Genomic DNA, 20,061 nt, shown 5'->3' with positions numbered 1-20,061 from the left:
GTCTATATAAAAGAGACTTCAGATACAGTATTAGGGGACCACTAAGGTCTATATAAAAGAGACTTCAGATACAGTATTAGGGGACCACTAAGGTCTATATAAAAGAGACTCCAGATACAGTATTAGGGGACCACTAAGGTCTATATAAAAGAGACTCCAGATACAGTATTAGGGGACCACTAAGGTCTATATAAAAGAGACTTCAGATACAGTATTAGGGGACCACTAAGGTCTATATAAAGAGACTCCAGATACAGTATTAGGGGACCACTAAGGTCTATATAAAAGAGACTTCAGATACAGTATTAGGGGACCAGTAAGGTCTATATAAAAGAGACTTCAGATACAGTATTAGGGACCACTAAGGCCTATATAAAAGAGACTTCAGATACAGTATTAGGGACCACTAAGGTCTATATAAAAGAGACTTCAGATACAGTATTAGGGGACCACTAAGGTCTATATAAAAGAGACTTCAGATACAGTATTAGGGACCACTAAGGTCTATATAAAAGAGACTTCAGATACAGTATTAAGGGACCACTAAGGTCTATATAAAAGAGACTTCAGATACAGTATTAGGGACCACTAAGGTCTATATAAAAGAGACTTCAGATACAGTATTAGGGGACCACTAAGGTCTATATAAAAGAGACTTCAGATCCAGTATTAGGGACCACTAAGGTCTATATAAAAGCATCCAAAGAGCACCATGTCATGGGACCTTTAATATAAACGTATTAGTCTCATTTCAAGAGACTGACTCACTCTAAACTTCCTGTGTGAGTGCAGAAGTAGACTCTGATTGTGAGCGATAACGTCTCCAAGCACCAAGGTGTTCCTCAGAACACCGCAGAGTCCCCCCTCCTCCGCAGAGCTGCGGAGGAAGGTCTGGCAAAAGCGAGACTATACTGTTTAACTGACCCAGAGTGGTTGGAACTCTACTTTATGATGTGAAACCAGCTGATGTTTGGGATACTGCGAGTGCACCGTTAAGGGAAATACCAGAGCCAGAACTGGTGCACGCTGGAGTACACACGGACAGGATGCTTGTCGTCTGTTAATGTTTTCCCCTCACACTTCTGTGAGCTGAGATAAGCTCTCCTAGAGTTCAGACTTCTTCTCACAATATCCAACAGGACAGCTCTACGGTGAGTGTTTTAGAAGAAGTTTGACCGTGACATTTTAAAGAGCGCAGCCTGAAATCAGCAGGCAGCTGTCAGCTGTTCCAGGGTTGAGGTTAAAAAACCAAAAAGCAGAAGTTTCCAATCGGGGGCCCCGTCGGCTCTGGAACAACCTGTCGGGTGTCACACCAGTGGTGTAATCTAATATATTGTAGTGGGTATACTGTACTGTATATACATATATATATATATATATATACACAGTACAGGCCAAAAGTTTGGACACACCTTCTCATTCAATGTGTTTCCTTTTTATTGTCATGACTATTTACATTGTAGATTCTCACTGAAGGCATCAAAACTATGAATGAACACATATGGAATTATGTACTTAACAAAAAGTGTGAAATAACTGAAAACATGTCTTATATTTTAGATTCTTCAAAGTAGCCACCCTTTGCTTTTTTGATAACTCTGCAAACCCTTGGTGTTCTCTCAATGAGCTTCATGAGGTAGTCACCTGAAATTGGTTTTACCTTCACAGGTGTGCTTTGTCAGGGTTAATTAGTGAATTATTTACCTTATTAATAAAAGAAGCAAAGGGTGGCTACTTTAAAGAATCTAAAATATAAGACATGTTTTCAGTTATTTCACACTTTTTGTTAAGTACATAATTCCATATGTGTTCATTCATAGTTTTGATGCCTTCAGTGAGAAATCTAAATGTAAATAGCATAAAAAAGAACACATTGAATGAGAAGGTGTGTCCAAACTTTTGGCCTGTACTGTATATATATATATATATATATATATATATATATATATATAGCCAGAATCTACCTTTCATATCATAGTGGGGGGTCTGGGTGTCCTCCCCAGGGAAGTTTTGAGCATCAACGACTTCATTTCCTGTATCTGATACACTTTTATGCACCAATTTATGGTGTAGATACCTTTATTTAGGGTACGTGAAGAAGAGAAACACAGATGACAATACAAAATATATCCAAAATATAATGGAAAGTATGTCGTTGTATGTCTTTGGGCATTTTTAAGAGGGTATATGGAAATCCTGGAGCTTTCTTAGCGGGTATACCGCGTGAACCAGTGTTTTTCAACCTTTTTTGAGCCACGGCACAAATTTTTTTTTTTTTAATGTATCCATCGCTGTTGCAGGCTTGCAAAATTAGGAATCCCACTATGGCCACACCAAGACGCGCCCTACAAAGCAGCTCGATTGGTCGGGGTTAGGCATTTCACCTCGAGTGGTTAAGGTTAGGGTTATGGGATTGGTCAGGGGATAGGACCTGAACATGTAAGCATGGACGCCTGGCCAGTAGTAGTAGTAGTAAACGACAAAGGCGAAAGAGCGACAAAAGGCGCAAAAAGCGATAAGGCAGCGAAAAAGGTGACAAAAGCGATAAAAGCAAAGCGAAAAAGCGTCAAAAGGCGCGAAAGGTGACAAAAACGAGCGAAAGAGGCGATAAAAGGCAGCAAAAGGCAGCGAAAAAGGCGATAAAAAGGCAGCGAAAAAAGGCAACAAAAAAGGCGATAAAAAGGCAGCGAAAAAGGCGATGAGGCAGCGAAAAAAGGCAACAAAAGGGCGATAAAAAGCAAGCGAAAAAAGGCGATAAAAAGCAAGCGAAAAAGGCGACAAAAGGCAGCGAGAACTCAACTCAACTCAACTCAACTTTATTTATAAAGCACTTTCACAACCACAAGTGGAACCAAAGTGCTGTACATAACGTATAAAAACATAAAAGCCAAAACAATACAAACAAAACAAACAACTTACAAAGCATTATCAAATGCTAAGGAAAACAAGTGAGTTTTAAGAGCACTCTGAAAAACCCCCAGAGAAGGACAGGTTTTACAGACAGAGGAAGGTCATTCCAGAGCCTAGGAGCTGCAACAGAGAAAGCCCGATCACCTTAACACTTTAACGCGTTCGTGGAACTACAAGAAGTGACTGATCATTTGATCGGAGAGATCTGCTGGATTGACATTGGCTGATTAATTCCTTAACATACTCAGGGGCTAAACCATGCAGGGACTTAAAAACATACAAAAGCGCTTTGTAATGGATTCTGTATCGTATGGGTAACCAATGTAGTTTCATTAAAACCGGAGTAATGTGTTCTCTCTTCTTAGTACCAGTTAAAAGTCTGGCAGCTGAGTTCTGAACGAGCTGCAAACGGGACAGAGAAGCCTGACTCACACCCAGATACAACACATTACAGTAATCCAAACGTGATGACACAAGGCAGCGAGAAAGGTGACAAAAAACGAGCGAAAAGGGCGATAAAAAGGCAGCGAAAAAAGGCAACAAAAAGGGCGATAAAAAGGCAGCGAAAAAGGCGATAAGGCAGAGAAAAAGGTGACAAAAAGACGATAAAAAGCGAGCGAAAAAGGCAGCGAGAAAGGTGACAAAAAACGAGCGAAAAGGGCGATAAAAGGCAGGCGAAAAGGCAAGCGAAAAAGGCGAAGCGAAAAGGCGAGCGAAAGGCGAAGCGAAAGGCAATAAAAAGGCGAAGCGAAAAGGCGATAAAGGCGGCGAAGTGACGAGAAAAAAGCGAAAAAGGCGACAAAAAGACAACAAAAGGCAGCGAAAAAGGCGATAAGGCAGCGAAAAAGGTGACAAAAAGGCGATAAAAAGCGAGTGAAAAAGGCGACAAAAGGCAGCGAGAAAGGTGACAAAAAACGAGCGAAAAGGGCGATAAAAAGGCAGCGAAAAAAGGCAGCGAAAAAGGCGATAAAAAAGGCATTGAAAAAGGCAACAAAAAAGGCAGCGAAAAAGGCGATAAGGCAGCGAAAAAGGCAACAAAAAGGGCGATAAAAAGCGAGCGAAAAAGACGACAAAAAGACGACAAAAGGCAGCGAAAAAGGCGATAAGGCAGCGAAAAAGGTGACAAAAAGGCGATAAAAAGCGAGCGAAAAAGGCGACAAAAGGCAGCGAGAAAGGCAACAAAAAACGAGCGAAAAGGGCGATAAAAAGGCAGCGAAAAAGGCAGCGAAAAAGGCAGCGAAAAAGGGCGATAAAAAGCGAGCGAAAAAGGTGACAAAAAGCAGCAAAAAAAGTGACATAAATGTGGCTAGCGGCTCTCTAAATTAACATTATCAAACTTGGTTTGTTGTTTAGTCCCCAAAAACCCCTCTGTTTATGTCCAGTATACCAGGATGTACATGAGATATTCTGGTTTGGGCGTGTCAGTTTAAACAGAGATTAGTTCTTCTACTGGAGATAAAAACACACTTGGTGCACAGAGATCACTTTTGGCTCAAAAACTTAAAGCTTAAAAACCAAAACGTAGCGATGTAAATGTAGCCCGTTGTCCATAGCTACTCCCCGTCTGATCTGGGTTTGTGGCGCTCAGTGTAGATGAGGCCAGTTATCTCGAGACTTTGGACTTTGGACTTTTTAAAGAGCCTTTATACTGTTTTCTGATGCTGATCGGATGCTATGAACGTGCAGCGCGGACTGATTACACTTCCTGCACACGTCTACAAACTGAAAAAAGGACGACAAGCGAGTTTTGGAAGTTATTATCGGAACTGATCGACCGCCTGAAGATATCGTTTAGTTTGGGAATTTGTGTCGCTGCTCTTCTGTGCACACGGGCAGTGGTGTAATGTAACTAAAGTACATTTACTCCAGTACTGTACTTTCAGTCCAGATGTTGAGGTACTTTGTACTTTACTTGAGTCTTTTTCTTTTCATGTCACTTTCTACTTCTACTCCGCTACATTCATCTGTTCCAGCTTTAGTTACTAGTTACTTTAGTTACTAGTTACTTTAGTTACTAGTTACTTTAGTTACTCCGCTACATTCATCTGTTCCAGCTTTAGTTACTAGTTACTTTAGTTACTCCGCTACATTCATCTGTTCCAGCTTTAGTTACTAGTTACTTTAGTTACTCCGCTACATTCATCTGTTCCAGCTTTAGTTACTAGTTACTTTAGTTACTCCGCTACATTCATCTGTTCCAGCTTTAGTTACTAGTTACTTTAGTTACTCCGCTACATTCATCTGTTCCAGCTTTAGTTACTAGTTACTTTAGTTACTCCGCTACATTCATCTGTTCCAGCTTTAGTTACTAGTTACTTTAGTTACTCCGCTACATTCATCTGTTACAGCTTTAGTTACTAGTTACTTTAGTTACTCCGCTACATTCATCTGTTACAGCTTTAGTTACTAGTTACTTTAGTTACTAGTTACTTTAGTTACTCCGCTACATTCATCTGTTCCAGCTTTAGTTACTAGTTACTTTAGTTACTCCGCTACATTCATCTGTTCCAGCTTTAGTTACTAGTAACTTTGTTACTTTCCGCTACATTCATCTGTTCCAGCTTTAGTTACTAGTTACTTTAGTTACTCCGCTACATTCATCTGTTACAGCTTTAGTTACTAGTTACTTTAGTTACTCCGCTACATTCATCTGTTACAGCTTTAGTTACTAGTTACTTTAGTTACTAGTTACTTTAGTTACTCCGCTACATTCATCTGTTCCAGCTTTAGTTACTAGTTACTTTAGTTACTCCGCTACATTCATCTGTTCCAGCTTTAGTTACTAGTTACTTTAGTTACTCCGCTACATTCATCTGTTACAGCTTTAGTTACTAGTTACTTTAGTTACTCCGCTACATTCATCTGTTACAGCTTTAGTTACTAGTTACTTTAGTTACTCCTCTACATTCATCTGTTCCAGGTTTAGTTACTAGTTACTTTAGTTACTCCGCTACATTCATCTGTTCCAGCATTAGTTACTAGTTACTTTAGTTACTCCGCTACATTCATCTGTTCCAGCTTTAGTTACTAGTTACTTTAGTTACTCCGCTACATTCATCTGTTCCAGCTTTAGTTACTAGTTACTTTAGTTACTCCGCTACATTCATCTGTTCCAGCTTTAGTTAATAGTTACTTTAGTTACTAGTTACTTTAGTTACTCCGCTACATTCATCTGTTACAGCTTTAGTTACTAGTTACTTTAGTTACTAGTTACTTTAGTTACTCCGCTACATTCATCTGTTCCAGCTTTAGTTACTAGTTACTTTAGTTACTAGTTACTTTAGTTACTCCGCTACATTCATCTGTTCCAGCTTTAGTTACTAGTTACTTTAGTTACTCCGCTACATTCATCTGTTCCAGCTTTAGTTACTAGTTACTTTAGTTACTCCGCTACATTCATCTGTTACAGCTTTAGTTACTAGTTACTTTAGTTACTCCTCTACATTCATCTGTTCCAGCTTTAGTTACTAGTTACTTTAGTTACTCCGCTACATTCATCTGTTCCAGCTTTAGTTACTGGTTACTTTAGTTACTCCGCTACATTCATCTGTTCCAGCTTTAGTTACTAGTTACTTTAGTTACTCCACTACATTCATCTGTTACAGCTTTAGTTACTTTAGTTACTCCGCTACATTCATCTGTTCCAGCTTTAGTTACTAGTTACTTTAGTTACTCCGCTACATTCATCTGTTACAGCTTTAGTTACTAGTTACTTTAGTTACTCCGCTACATTCATCTGTTACAGCTTTAGTTACTAGTTACTTTAGTTACTCCGCTACATTCATCTGTTCCAGCTTTAGTTACTAGTAACTTTAGTTACTCCGCTACATTCATCTGTTACAGCTTTAGTTACTAGTTACTTTAGTTACTCCGCTACATTCATCTGTTACAGCTTTAGTTACTAGTTACTTTAGTTACTCCTCTACATTCATCTGTTCCAGGTTTAGTTACTAGTTACTTTAGTTACTCCGCTACATTCATCTGTTCCAGCATTAGTTACTAGTTACTTTAGTTACTCCGCTACATTCATCTGTTCCAGCTTTAGTTACTAGTTACTTTAGTTACTCGCTACATTCATCTGTTCCAGCTTTAGTTACTAGTTACTTTATTTTCTCCGCTACATTCATCTGTTCCAGCTTTAGTTAATAGTTACTTTAGTTACTAGTTACTTTAGTTACTCCCTTACATTCATCTGTTACAGCTTTAGTTACTAGTTACTTTAGTTACTAGTTACTTTAGATTACTCGCTACATTCATCTGTTCCAGCTTTAGTTACTAGTTACTTTAGTTACTAGTTACTTTAGTTACTCATTACATTCATCTGTTCCAGCTTTAGTTACTAGTTACTTTGGATTGCATCGTTCATTCCATCTCCTTCATTCAATTCCACTCAATTCCTATTCCACTCTTCCATTCCCATCTATTTCCCTTCTCAATTCCATTCCTCCTCATTCCATTCCACTTCGTTATTCCATCCCATTCCATCTATTCCTCCATTCCATTCCCTTTCAGTTCACTCTTCGTTATCCATTCCATTCCTTTTCTTTCTCCCTTCCATTCCATCTATTCCTTTTCTTCCTTTCTCCTTCATTCATCTATTCCGTTGATTCTCCTCCATTCCTCTCTTCCTTTCGTTCTTACTCCTTCCCATTATTTTCGTTGGTCCAAATTATCCATTCATTTTTCCTTTCATTACTCCTTCCTTCCATCTATTCCATCTTCCGTTATGTTCGTTACTCCATTCCATTCCCTTTGGATTCTGTTCCTCCATTCATTCATCTATTTCTTCTAGTTCCTCCTTCATTCCTCTGGATTCCTTTCAGATTCGTTCGTTGCATTGTTGGGGGCTCCTTCCATTCATCTGTTCCATTTCGTTCATTCCATCTCTTTCCTTTGGGTTGTGTCTCCACTCCTTCCATTCATTTTTTGGATTCCTCCTTCGTTGGTCCTTCCATTCATTTTCCTAGTTGGTTCTTCCGTTCGGGGAGTCCATCATTTCCGGGCTTGGATTCTCCTTCCCTGTCATGTGGAGATTCATTCCTTTCATCTATTCCGTGGGTCCTTCTCCATTCATTCCAGCTGCTTCGTTGGTCCTCCATTCATCCATTCCCCTGTCGTTCCATTCCGTTCTGTTCTGGATTCCTGGTCCTCCATTCTTTTCCTTTTCTTTCGTCTTCATCGTTTCCAGTTCCGTTCCTTCCGGTGCCTCCTTCCATTCTGTTCGTTGTTCCTCCGCTTGGTTGTGTTATCCATTCCTTCGTTCTCCTTCTTTTGGGTCCTCCGTTATCCATTCCCTGTTCCATTTGGATTTGGTCCTCCATTCCTGTTGTGGATTCTCCATTCACATTTTGGTCCTCCATTCCATTTGGGTCCTGCGTTCTTTTGGTTCTGGGTTCGGTCCATTCTGTTGGCCTTCCTCCGTTCCATCTGTTCCGGGTTCGGTCCCTCTTCCATTCATCCTTCCGTGATTCTCCTTCCATTCATCCGTTCCTGTGGATTCTGGGTCCTCCTTCCGTTCATCATTCCAGCTATTCATCTTTTCCGGTCCATACGTTCATCAGTTCCTTGCTCGCTCCTTCCATCCGTTGTCCGTCCATTCATCTGTCTGTTTGGTTCCTCGTCCATTCCTTTCCTGGATTCTGGTCCTTCCATTTATGGATTCTCCTTCATCCTGTTCCATTTGGATCCCTCCTTAGTCCATTATTCCTTCGTTTGTTCTGGTCCCTCCACCATTATTTTGGTTTCTCCTTCCATCCCTGGGATTCCATTGTGTGGCGGACTGGTTCTCCTTCTCTTCTTGTTCTCCTTCCATTCATCCATTTCCTTTGCGTTGGTTACTCCACTTCCATCTATTCCTTTCGTGCGTTCGTTATCCATTCCATCTATTTCCGTTATCCATTCCATCTATTCCACTTTCAGATCAGGTTCCATTCATCTATTTCCTTCGTTAGATTTTCCCCATTCCCTTCATATTCCTCGGTTTGTTTTCAGTTCGTCCACACTTTCCTGGGATTGTCTCCATTCATTCTGATTCCGGTCCTCCATCCTGTGGTCCTTCTTCATCTATTTTGGTTCGGTCCATTTGTCCACTTTGCTTCTCCTTCCTTCCTCCATTTTTGCGTCCCATTCACTTCCTTCAGTTGGATCCGGTTTGATCCTTCCATTCTTCGTTCCTCCATTCCGTGCACTGTCCATCCGTTCCTCATTCCTCCTGGTCCTGGTCCTTCCACTCCTTCCTCCACTATTTGGATTCTGGTCCCCCACCATCCTTGTTTCCACTACTCCATCTGTTCCGCTGGTTCCTGGTGGTCCTCCACCTTCCTTCGACACTCCAAGACATCCCTCCCCCTTCCCATTCTCCCCATTTCCCGTTCGTTCCACTTCCATCTGCTTCCTACCACCATCCACATCGGCCCCCACCTCCTGGCCTACATGGTCCCCGTTACCCACTCCCTTCTTATTCATCATTCCGCGTTGGATGGGTCCTCCATCATTCCTTGTGTTGTCCACTGGATTACTCCCACTCCTGACTCCTTCCCACTGTTAGCTTTGGATACTAGCCACCACTCATCGCCATTCCTCCATCTTCCCTTTTCTCTTTCCCTCCCCCTTCCACTCTATCCCCTCTGTTGGTTATTTCGATCCCACTACCTCCTCCCCCCATGTTATTAGTTTCCACACTAATAATCTTACCTCTTTCCTTATCCCTGTCCATCACTATTCCTTTGGTTAGGCTTTGGTTACTCCTCCCTCATCCCCTCCTATTCTTTTAGTTGCTTCCCCTACCACTTTTAGTTGTTACTTCATCTCCCTCCATTTTTAGTTCGTTCGTTGCTCCATCCATCATCTTTTCTTCTTTTAGTTATGGATTTTTCACTTTGTCACTGTTGCCTTTTGGATTATCCTACTCATCATCCATTTGGATTTACTAGTTGGGCTTAGTTTCACACTGCATTGTCCTCCTTCCTGTTCCTTTGGACTTTCGTTCCCCACATCTGTTCCTTTGGATTACTTGTTCTTGGAGTTCTGGTCCTTCTCCATCCTCCATGACTAGTTATCTTCATTCGTTTCCTACATTGATTCACGCTCATTATTGGATACTATCTTTGGTTCTCCCTCCTGTTGATTCCTCTACCTGTTACTGTCCATCTTTGGTCCGTTATCCGCACATTCCATCCGATGTGATTCCCAACTTTGTTCTAGTTCATTTGTTGCTTTAGCTCCATTTCATCTGTTACAGCTTTAGTTACTAGTTACTTTAGTTACTAGTTACTTTACTTACTAGTTACTTTACTTACTCCGCTACGTTCATCTGTTCCAGCTTTAGTTACTAGTTACTTTAGTGACTCCGCTACATTCATCTGTTACAGCTTTAGTTACTAGTTACTTTAGTTACTCCGCTACATTCATCTGTTCCAGCTTTAGTTACTAGTTACTTTAGTTACTCCTCTACATTCACCTGTTCCAGCTTTAGTTACTAGTTACTTTAGTTACTCCGCCATATCTATCTGTTACAGCTTTAGTTACTAGTTACTTTAGTTACTCCGCTACATTCATCTGTTCCAGCTTTAGATACTAGTTACTTTAGTTACTCCGCCACATTCATCTGTTACAGCTTTAGTTACTAGTTACTTTAGTTACTCCGCTACATTCACCTGTTCCAGCTTTAGTTACTAATTACTTTAGTTACTCCGCTACATTCATCTGTTCCAGCTTTAGTTACTAGTTACTTTAGTTACTCCGCTACATTCATCTGTTCCAGCTTTAGTTACTAGTTACTTTAGTTACTAGTTACTTTAGTTACTCCGCTACATTCATCTGTTCCAGCTTTAGTTACTAGTTACTTTAGTTACTCCGCTACATTCACCTGTTCCAGCTTTAGTTACTAGTTACTTTAGTTACCTGCCACCTACATTCCTGTTCCAGCTTTAGTTACTAGTTACTTTAGTTACTCCGCTACATTCATCTGTTACAGCTTTAGTTACTAGTTACTTTAGTTACTCCTCTACATTCATCTGTTCCAGCTTTAGTTACTAGTTACTTTAGTTACTAGTTACTTTAGTTACTAGTTACATGTAGTTTATAAAATATGATGTTTGATTCTAAAGTAAACTAGCCGACAATATAACGGACTCCAAGTCACACTGAGATGTCCACTTTCTACAACAGGAGGATTCTTCTTTACTTTTAATACTTTAACTACATTTCCCTGATGATTCTTACAGACTTTTACTGAAGTAACATTTACAATGCAGGACTTTTACTCGTTTACTTGTAACAGAGTATGTTTCCAGTGTACTATTAGTACTGCGACTGAAGTGAAGGATCTGAATACTTTCTTCCACCCCTGCAGATGGGAAGCTGCGAGGGCCTGTCCTCCTCTCTGCACAGACCCAGATACGTCAGCTGGTGCGTGGACTCGGCAGAGTCCCCCACACCTGAAGCTACGCCTCTGACAGCAGCGGGTAATACCTCTAAACTCCCATTTTGTAAAAGGGAAGATTTCCATGCCTTTTTAAAAAAAATCATAAAGCAGGCAGAGGTTATATATAAATATTGTGAAAGTATTAAAATGCAGAGACATGCACACAGCCTGTATTTAGAAACATAATGTGATTCACAAATAAATGTAAAGGTATCCATGGCATGAAAATGTCACTTTATGAGGTTTTTTTTAACATTAATATTTTGTCAAAAAAAAACAGGAACGTGGATGGTTCCCTGCAACGCTCTTTACAAGTAAAATAAATGATCAGTTCACTACTTTCATTGAATTTGGGCGTTTTATTCAATTTTATAGCATTTGAAAACCAATTGGTAAAAGAACGTTGATAAAAAGCTTAGAAAACGCCAGGAAAAAAAGTTTTAAAAAAGCATCAAAAACGTCGAAAAAGGTTAAAAAAAACAATGTAAAAAGTTACAAAAATGTCGGGAAAAGCGACAAATGTAGAAAAAGATGACCAAGACGGTGAAAACTAAGTTTTTGTTAGAAATTTCGACCCAGAAAAACAAAAAGTTGCATGGTCGACAGGAAGACAACACAAGGGTTAAAGGTCCCATGGCATGAAAATGTCATTTTATGAGGTTTTTTAACATTAATATGCGTTCCCCCAGCCTGCCTATGGTCCCCCAGTGGCTAGAAATGGTGATAGGTGTAAACCGAGCCCTGGGTATCCTGCTCTGCCTTTGAGAAAATGAAAGCTCAGATGGACCAATCAGGAATCTTCTCCTTATGAGGTCATAAGGGGCAAGGTTACCTCCTTTTCTCTGCTTTGCCCGCCTCAGAGAATTTGGCCCACCCATGAGAGAGAGCATAGACATCCGGGTTTCTCAGACGCAGCAAAGTGGCAGTTGGTCAAGGCCACACCCCCACCCTCCACCTCCCCACATCTCTCCTCCTAAATAGCATTTAAAGCTACAGACAGTGTTATGGGAGGCTAGAGGAAAATGCAGACCCAAAATGCAGAGGGCGGAAAACTGAGGATAGTTTTGATGTGAAGATTTATTTCCAACACAAAAATCCAGGGAATAAACCAACAGGAATCCAAAATAGTGAAAACACAAGAAACAACAGAAGGAGTAAAAACTGAGGTAGTCTAAAATGCACAAAGGAAAAGCACAAAGGAATACAGACAAATACAAACTCACTTCACATGGCTCGGGAGAGGCGAGTTCAGCTAAAAGAGAGCAGAGTCAGCAATATGACATCAACAGAGGACTTTCCTAAGAAGGAGGTCCTAAGACTCAAAAGTATCCAATGGCATTCTTAAGCAGCATGTCCTGAAAACGGTTTATTGGAGGATTTCTTTTGGGAGAAAGTCTCTTTTGGCAGATATAAGGCGACACCAGACAAAGGAGATCTTCAGTAAGCTATCCGGGACTTACTCAGGTTTTACATCTGATTCTGACTCTTGTGGATTTTGGGGATTTTTGTCATACTTTGAAGAGAAACGAGAAAAGTATTTGAAAAAGGGCAGTTGGTGTTAGCCTTGGCCTCGGATCCATAATTTAATACAACAGGGGGCCTCCAAATTATTGTAAGAATTAAAAAGTCTTGACATGAATCCAACATATTTGGGGCAAATATACTGTAAATCCCTACTGCTTACTGGTCTGTAGGTAAGGTAGTCACTAAGGGCCATCCACACACACAGTTCATCCTAATGATTCACTGGGCCACATGTACAGTACAGGCCAAAAGTTTGGAGACACCTTCTCATTCAATGTGTTTCCTTTTTATTTTCACGACTATTTACATTGTAGATTCTCACTGAAGGCATCAAAACTATGAATGAACACATATGGAATTATGTACTTAACAAAAAAGTGTGAAATAACTGAAAACATGTCTTATATTTTAGATTCTTCAAAGTAGCCACCCTTTGCTTTTTTATTAATAAGGGAAATAATTCCACTAATGAACCCTGACAAAGCACACCTGTGAAGGTAAAACCATTTCAGGTGACTACCTCATGAAGCTCATTGAGAGAACACCAAGGGTTTGCAGAGTTATCAAAAAAAAGCAAAGGGTGGCTACTTTGAAGAATCTAAAATTTAAGACATGTTTTCAGTTATTTCACACGTTTTTGTTAAGTACATAATTCCACATGTGTTCATTCATAGTTTTGATGCCTTCAGTGAGAATCTACAATGTCAATAGTCATGAAAATAAAGAAACACATTGAATGAGAAGGTGTGTCCAAACTTTTGGCCTGTACTGTATGTGTAACAAACATGATTTATAAAAATCATGCCAACAATCATTAGGCTATTGTGATACCTCATTATTCTGTGCCAAAAAAGTATGTATAAAGGCTTCAGGCCGCCCTATAACATAAGATATAAGATATACTTTATTGTCCCCGAAGGGAAATTTGTTTTGGACTCTGTCCGTTCAGCAGCTTTACTAAGACAACACGAAATACAGAAAATAAGCATTTCTCAACACATAGCTACTCTCACGCAACACAAAACATGCTCTAATATACATTAGACAGGTACCTAGATAGTAAGCACATTAACTTCTCCTTTCAGTGGCAGTTTTTAATTGAACAAAATGACACAATGCGCTGACATCATGCACAACCCCAATAGCCTAAGTATTGCACAAATGACACATTTCCACATAACCTATGCAGTACACAATGCCATATTGAACAATCCAACAGCCCGTGTATTGCAACACTAACATATTACTACACGTTACTACACGTTATTGTCTGTCCTTCCAGTTTTTTTGTGATTGTTGCGGGGCAAAAATCCTTGATTACGCGGCACGTTTTCTTAAAAAATGCGATGGGATATGCTATATATGATATTTATGCAGTTTTATGCGATGAAATTGCGGGAACTTGCAAAAACTTTTGATGAAAAAGAGAATAAAAAGTGACATTTTTTCAACTTTCTGCTAAGATATATTATGGGACTTTTTTTGCAACGAAAATGCAGGAGTTATGAAATGGCAATTTATGCGGCGAAAGTGCAGCGTATTTGATAAAATGCGCCCCCCCGCATAAATATGCGGACTTTGGCTGATTATGCGTTGAATTATGCGATCGCATAATCACGTTTTTCTGGAGGGACTGCATTGTAGGCCCGGTTTAATATGCAACTTCATTTTATAGAGTATATGTAGTAGATTTCACAGCATTTGAAAAAAATATTGATAGAAGTTAAAAAAAGGTTAAAAAAAAAAAAGCAGAAAGAAATCGACAAAGACATCGGAAAAAAGTGACAAAATCGTTGGGGAAAAAGCCACAAAAGTGTCGAAAAAGATGACCAAAATGTTGAAAAAAAAGAATTTGCATGGTCGACGGGAAGGGTTAACCGTTACAGTTTTTCACGATCGCTATGACAATTTTTTTTCAATACTTTTAACAACTCTCCTAAACTCTTAAGGCACCAACACACCTACAACACACATTTGCAAAACAGTTAATTTCATGCTCCAAATCACACTTTGTAAACTAAACTCCAACATACAAATATATCCCCTGCATTTTATACATGCATTTATTGAGAAACAGCTGATTGAGGTTATGCAAATAGATCGATCACAGCTGATTCCCTTCTAGGAAACACACTCAGGTGTTGAGGTTCTTTCAATCGCATGATCATATGGTAGTACATACAGTTAGAGAGGACCTATTTAAAGTGCCCATATTATGAAAAAATCCCTTTTTCTGGGATTTGGGGTGTTCTTTTGTGTCTCTGGTGCTTCCACACACATACAAACTTTGAAAAAAATCCATCCATGCTGTTCTGAGTGAGATAGGGTTTCTGAATGTGTCCTGCCTTCAGTCTCCTGGTGAGCTGTTCAAAATCGGCTCGGACTGTGACGTCACAGTCCGAAATGAGCTGGCTAACCACAACCGTTAGCTCGTTAGCATGCTAACCGTTAGCATTAGCATGCTAACGCTAACGCTAACGCTAATGCTAACGCTAGCATGCTACGTCGTTCTCAATAGCAAAGCACTGCTACAACACACACTAGTTCACCATAATCTACAAAAGAACTACTTCCATGTGCTCCCTGGTTTAGAAGTCTCCCAGCTAATCCTGCCTTGTAACTGACCAAAGTTGGAGAAACAGCCTTTCTTTTACTGTCTCTAGAGTTAGCTAGCTGACATGATCTACATCTGAACTACTGAGCATGTGCGAGTGCAATCAAAGATAGTACAGAAGAAGAAAAGAGGTCTCACTCTGTAGCTAAAACAGAAACCAGGTGAAAAGAGGATCTGCAGCAGTGAGAGAGAGCTGTGCAGTACAACAACAATATGGTGTTTTTTGAAAATTAAACCATGTAAACCTATTCTGGTACAACCTTAAAATACAGTTATGAACCTGAAAATTAGCATAATATGGGCACTTTAAGCAATATACTGTACATGAACACAGAAAGAGTATATAGAGTATATGTAGTAGAGGGTCCCTGCTCCGTCTCTATTTCAGTGAAAGGGTCCTTGGCTTAAAACATGCTGAAGACCCCTGCCTTAAACTTTAACAACAGCATGCTTACTGTAAATGAACCGTAGTTTACTGGCGAAAGAAGATGCCAGTATATTACGGTAAATTTACGGTGAAAAGATTTACAGTGTGTGTTTTCTTGCTCTCCGCTCCAGAGGAATCTTCACGCCGAGACCATCAGCCAGCTGGTTCAGGACCGGTCCCGCGTCTCCTTGAGTCCCCACCAGATACCAGCGGAGGAGAACCAAGCGTGACCCTTCCCCATCGACGCTCACAGAGGACACGTCCGCGCTCCCGGCGCTCCCGGATCAAGCCTCGCCGCGGCTCTGCTCTGCACGACGACGTTCACAAAGCCTCCAAAAGTCACGCTGAGGGTGATGGCGAGGACTCGTGTCTTCTGCATCCAGAGAGCAGAAGCTTCCTGCTTCCCAGAAGCAGTCCGGTCATCTCCAGACGCCACAGGCCCGTTTCCTGGCACGACCTGCGCACCGACACCACTGACCCACCAAGGTAACTATAATAATAATAATAATAATAATAATAAATTGAATTTATATAGCGCTTTTCATGGACTCAAACTATACACTTGAGCTGTGTTTGAAACCCTTTACACTTTTTAGAAACGAAAACTCCGTTCCATTCAGTTTTCGCGGTGACTTCTGCTTCTTCTTCTCCTCCGGGAAAACCTTACGCGTTGCTTAGTGGGTAAACGGAGTAAAATGTAGGGCACGTCGTATCATTGACATATATATTAATGGACCAATAGACCCCGTTGCTCTGGACGGAGACCAGTGAAGGATATTAGAAGCACTTTTCCGGTGATCTCTTGCTTTACTGAGCAGCCTCCAACTGACAGAGACAACGTAAATGTGACGTGAGCAACCTGTCTGAAAGTGTGAAGTCTTCTGGTAGCTGTGCCGAGAGAAATCTCAATCATTCCCAATCTTACAGAGACGGAGAGCGTAGGTATATGTAAGGAGATAACATGGGCACAGGCTAATTACTGATCACTAACATGCTAGTTAACATTAGTCATTAAACCTAAACAGCTAACGTAAGTCGAAACTGCCTGTGAGCTTCTCCTGTACTATACGGTAATTCCTCTACTGTGCGACAGTAAGTCTCGTGGTTATGACACAATTGTTAGCGTATTTTTACAAAAACGCCTGCTACGGAGCCATAACGTGAGGTACAAGGTAATGGAGCCTTTTATACATTGTCGTGTTTCTTTAGAAATAAACAACGGACAAATAGAGTCTTTAAACGCTTCAGATGTAAAGTTATTCGCAGTCAAGTGACGTAAAAAAAAAATGGCGGTCAGTGGAATGCTAACAAGAGGTGATACCTTTGTAGCAACAAAATGGCGCCATCGGAGGTTCGCGTTCAGAAGCGAAGCTTACCCCCTTGCGTCGTATGTACGGTCAAATTAGCTGGGCATTGTGGGTATTTTGTAGGGGACTACAGTATATAGTGTGTCGGTACATGATCTGTTCTGCCTGCAAGATCCGTTCGTGCATGCGCTGTTGTACGAGGAGTCACGACACTGCGCGATCTGTTTCCACGCTTCCGGTCGACAGCCAAGCTAACGTTAGTTTAGCTAACAGCTAATTCGGCTAACCGCTAGCTGAGACAGCATGTAATAACTTTAAAAGACCCTCAAAATAAAACTTGAAAATAAACGTTAACATATATAACAGCTGTTACGTCAGCTCTACTTTACTTGTGCTCATTTAAAATACAATCACTCAACACTTGTCTTTATTGTTATTACTGTAAAGTCTTAATGTAGCCGTATAGCCTGCTTCTCCCATTAAGTTTAACTTAATGTTATTTTAGACTGAATCTAGCTGTCAGCTAGCGGTTAGCCGAATTAGCTGTTAGCTAAACTAACGTTAGCTTCCCGGTGGAGGCTAGCCATAGGCTAGCGTGGAACAGATCGTGCAGGTCGTATCCTCGGTAACACAGGATTATCTTGCGCATGTGCAGAACGGATCGTGCAGGCAGAACGGATCGGGTACCGACAGGGGGAATGAAATTAACCGTGGAGAGTTGGAACACCTCTACAAAATGGCGAACCCACTATATAGTGCACTATTTCCGTGATCGGGAACGGTTTCCAACACAGCTCATGTCACCACACCAAAAATCTAGTAGTCGATACCGATACTACCACAAGTACACCACCAAAATTTGACCCGTTTTCAAAAAGTTTCTATATCAAAAAATATGGGTTTCTTTTAAACAAACTGTCAAAAAAATAACGTGCATGGTTCCCTAAAACACTCTTCGCAAGTACAATAAAGGATCAGTTCACTACTTTCATTGAATTTGGGAGTTTTATTAGATTTCACAGCATTTGAAAAAATACACCTACAACACACAATTTGCAAAACAATTAATTTCATGCTCCAAATCACACTTTGTAAACTAAACTCCAACATACAAATATATCCCCTGCATTTTATGCATGCATTTATTGAGAAACAGCTGATTGAGGTTATGCAAATAGATCGATCACAGCTGATTCCCTTCTAGGAAACACACTCAGGTGTTGAGGTTCTTTCAATCGCATGATCATATGGTAGTACATACAGTTAGAGAGGACCTATTTAAACAATATGCTGTAGATGAACACAGAAAATAAGAACAATGCTTTTTTTCATAAACCGTACATTCTATAAAGCTACTCTGAGATGGGTCATTCAATTTTTTGTATTGAATCTCGGCAGAAAAAGAAACAAATCGGTGGCCGGGTTGGATCAGTGGGTAGAGCAGGCGCACATATACTTGGAGGTTTATGCCTCAATGCAGAGGTCCAGGGTTCAAATCTGACTTACAGTATGACGATTTCCTGCATGTTGTCCCCCTCTCTCAACGAGCTGTCCTGTCAAATAAAAGGTGGAAAAGCCCAAAAAATAATCTTTAAAAAAAAAAGTACTAAAAACAAAACAAAAATGTAAAGGTTTCAACAGAAACTGCAGTGCAAAACACAATCTATGATCAATACAATCACTTCTGTCTGTTGTTATAAGGGCAGAGCTGACACATAAAATAATGCAGTTACTGTAATTCCATGGGATGTTAGCGTTTTGTATGACATTGTTCTATGATTGACTAAATGTTCCTGTTGGGAGAGAACATGTGTTAGTGTTTTGGAAGAATTATTTGATTTTGAGACATGTTTGCATTGTTTTGGTAGACATTGTGTATTGTGTTAGTGAATTATTGTATTTTGAAAATCGGTGTTGGGAGTTTAGTCTGATTTAGAGCATGAAATGAACTGTTTTGGCTAATTGTGGTGTTGTAGGTGTTGTTGGGCGTTAAGAGTTTAGGAGAGTTGTTAAAAATATTGGAAAAAAAAATTGTCAAGCGTGTGTGAAAAACTGTAAAACTATGTCCACCCAAAAAAACAACAAAAAAACAAAACAGTGAGCTGATGTGTCAGAGGTTATTTAAAATATACCATCAATTGTTCCACTGACAGTAATGGACCAGAACCACATAAATACTTAATTTAACACTTTTAAATTTAAAAAGGTAATAAACAAAAGGCCGACAATGTCAGTCTGTGCTTCGCACACAATTTCCAAGTCCATGTGACATAGTCTGTTCAATAAGCAGGTCACGAGAGGGCGGACGATTCTGTCGTGGGTAGCCTCCCCCTTATACCAATTGCGCGTTGCGATACCCACACTGGAGGCACTGGGGAGAAATAAGGACAGCTCTTAGTCAAGCATAACACACAAGGACAGTTCTTTTCCACAGCTCGAGAGGGGTAGCTAGAGGACTTTCCTTTACTCCTCTGTAACGCGGCGTTGAATCCATCATTCAGGTGGCTGCATCCCTCCTGCTGCCCGGCCTCTGTCAACGTCCTCGATCTGCACTCCCACTCGTTCGTTTGCACTTCCTTCCGTTACGTCCGGCTGTCGATGCTCCAGCCCGTAGCCTATGCTCATCTCATCTCATCTCAGTCTGTTTCTGCTACGTGTTCCTGCCTCCTCGTCCGTGTTCCTTCCACTTGTGGGCATGCTGCGCTGTCCTGTCCCCCCCCTCAGTGGTGGGGGGTGGCGCGGACTATCCCTCGCTGTCTGACCGTCTTCCCCTTCTTCCTGGTTTCTGTTCCGCTGTCGATCACACGTCTCACTGCATCACATCCTTCTGCGCGACCATAGAGCGTCAGCACAG

At 40.6% G+C, this 20,061-nt stretch overlaps 1 protein-coding gene across 3 annotated transcripts in view; it reads left to right on the top strand.

Moving 5' to 3' along the window:
• Positions 1-20,061, top strand: part of rubcnl (rubicon like autophagy enhancer) — a 49,587-nt gene that overhangs the window by 9,119 nt on the left and 20,407 nt on the right. For 2 of the 3 annotated variants that reach the window (XM_039818883.1, XM_039818885.1), the window contains exons 2-3: positions 11,264-11,375; positions 16,032-16,386. In XM_039818883.1, coding sequence (XP_039674817.1) covers positions 11,264-11,375; positions 16,032-16,386 — 467 coding nt within the window. Of the gene's footprint in view, positions 1-4,599; positions 4,807-11,263; positions 11,376-16,031; positions 16,387-20,061 lie in introns of those variants that run through there. The other variant, XM_039818884.1, reaches the window with a different exon arrangement.

The sequence above is a fragment of the Perca fluviatilis genome, chromosome 12, assembly GCF_010015445.1.
Source record: "Perca fluviatilis chromosome 12, GENO_Pfluv_1.0, whole genome shotgun sequence".
Lineage (NCBI taxonomy): Eukaryota > Metazoa > Chordata > Actinopteri > Perciformes > Percidae > Perca > Perca fluviatilis.
Note: the sequence above shows the minus strand (reverse complement) of the source record. Positions and strands in the feature narration are given on the sequence as shown.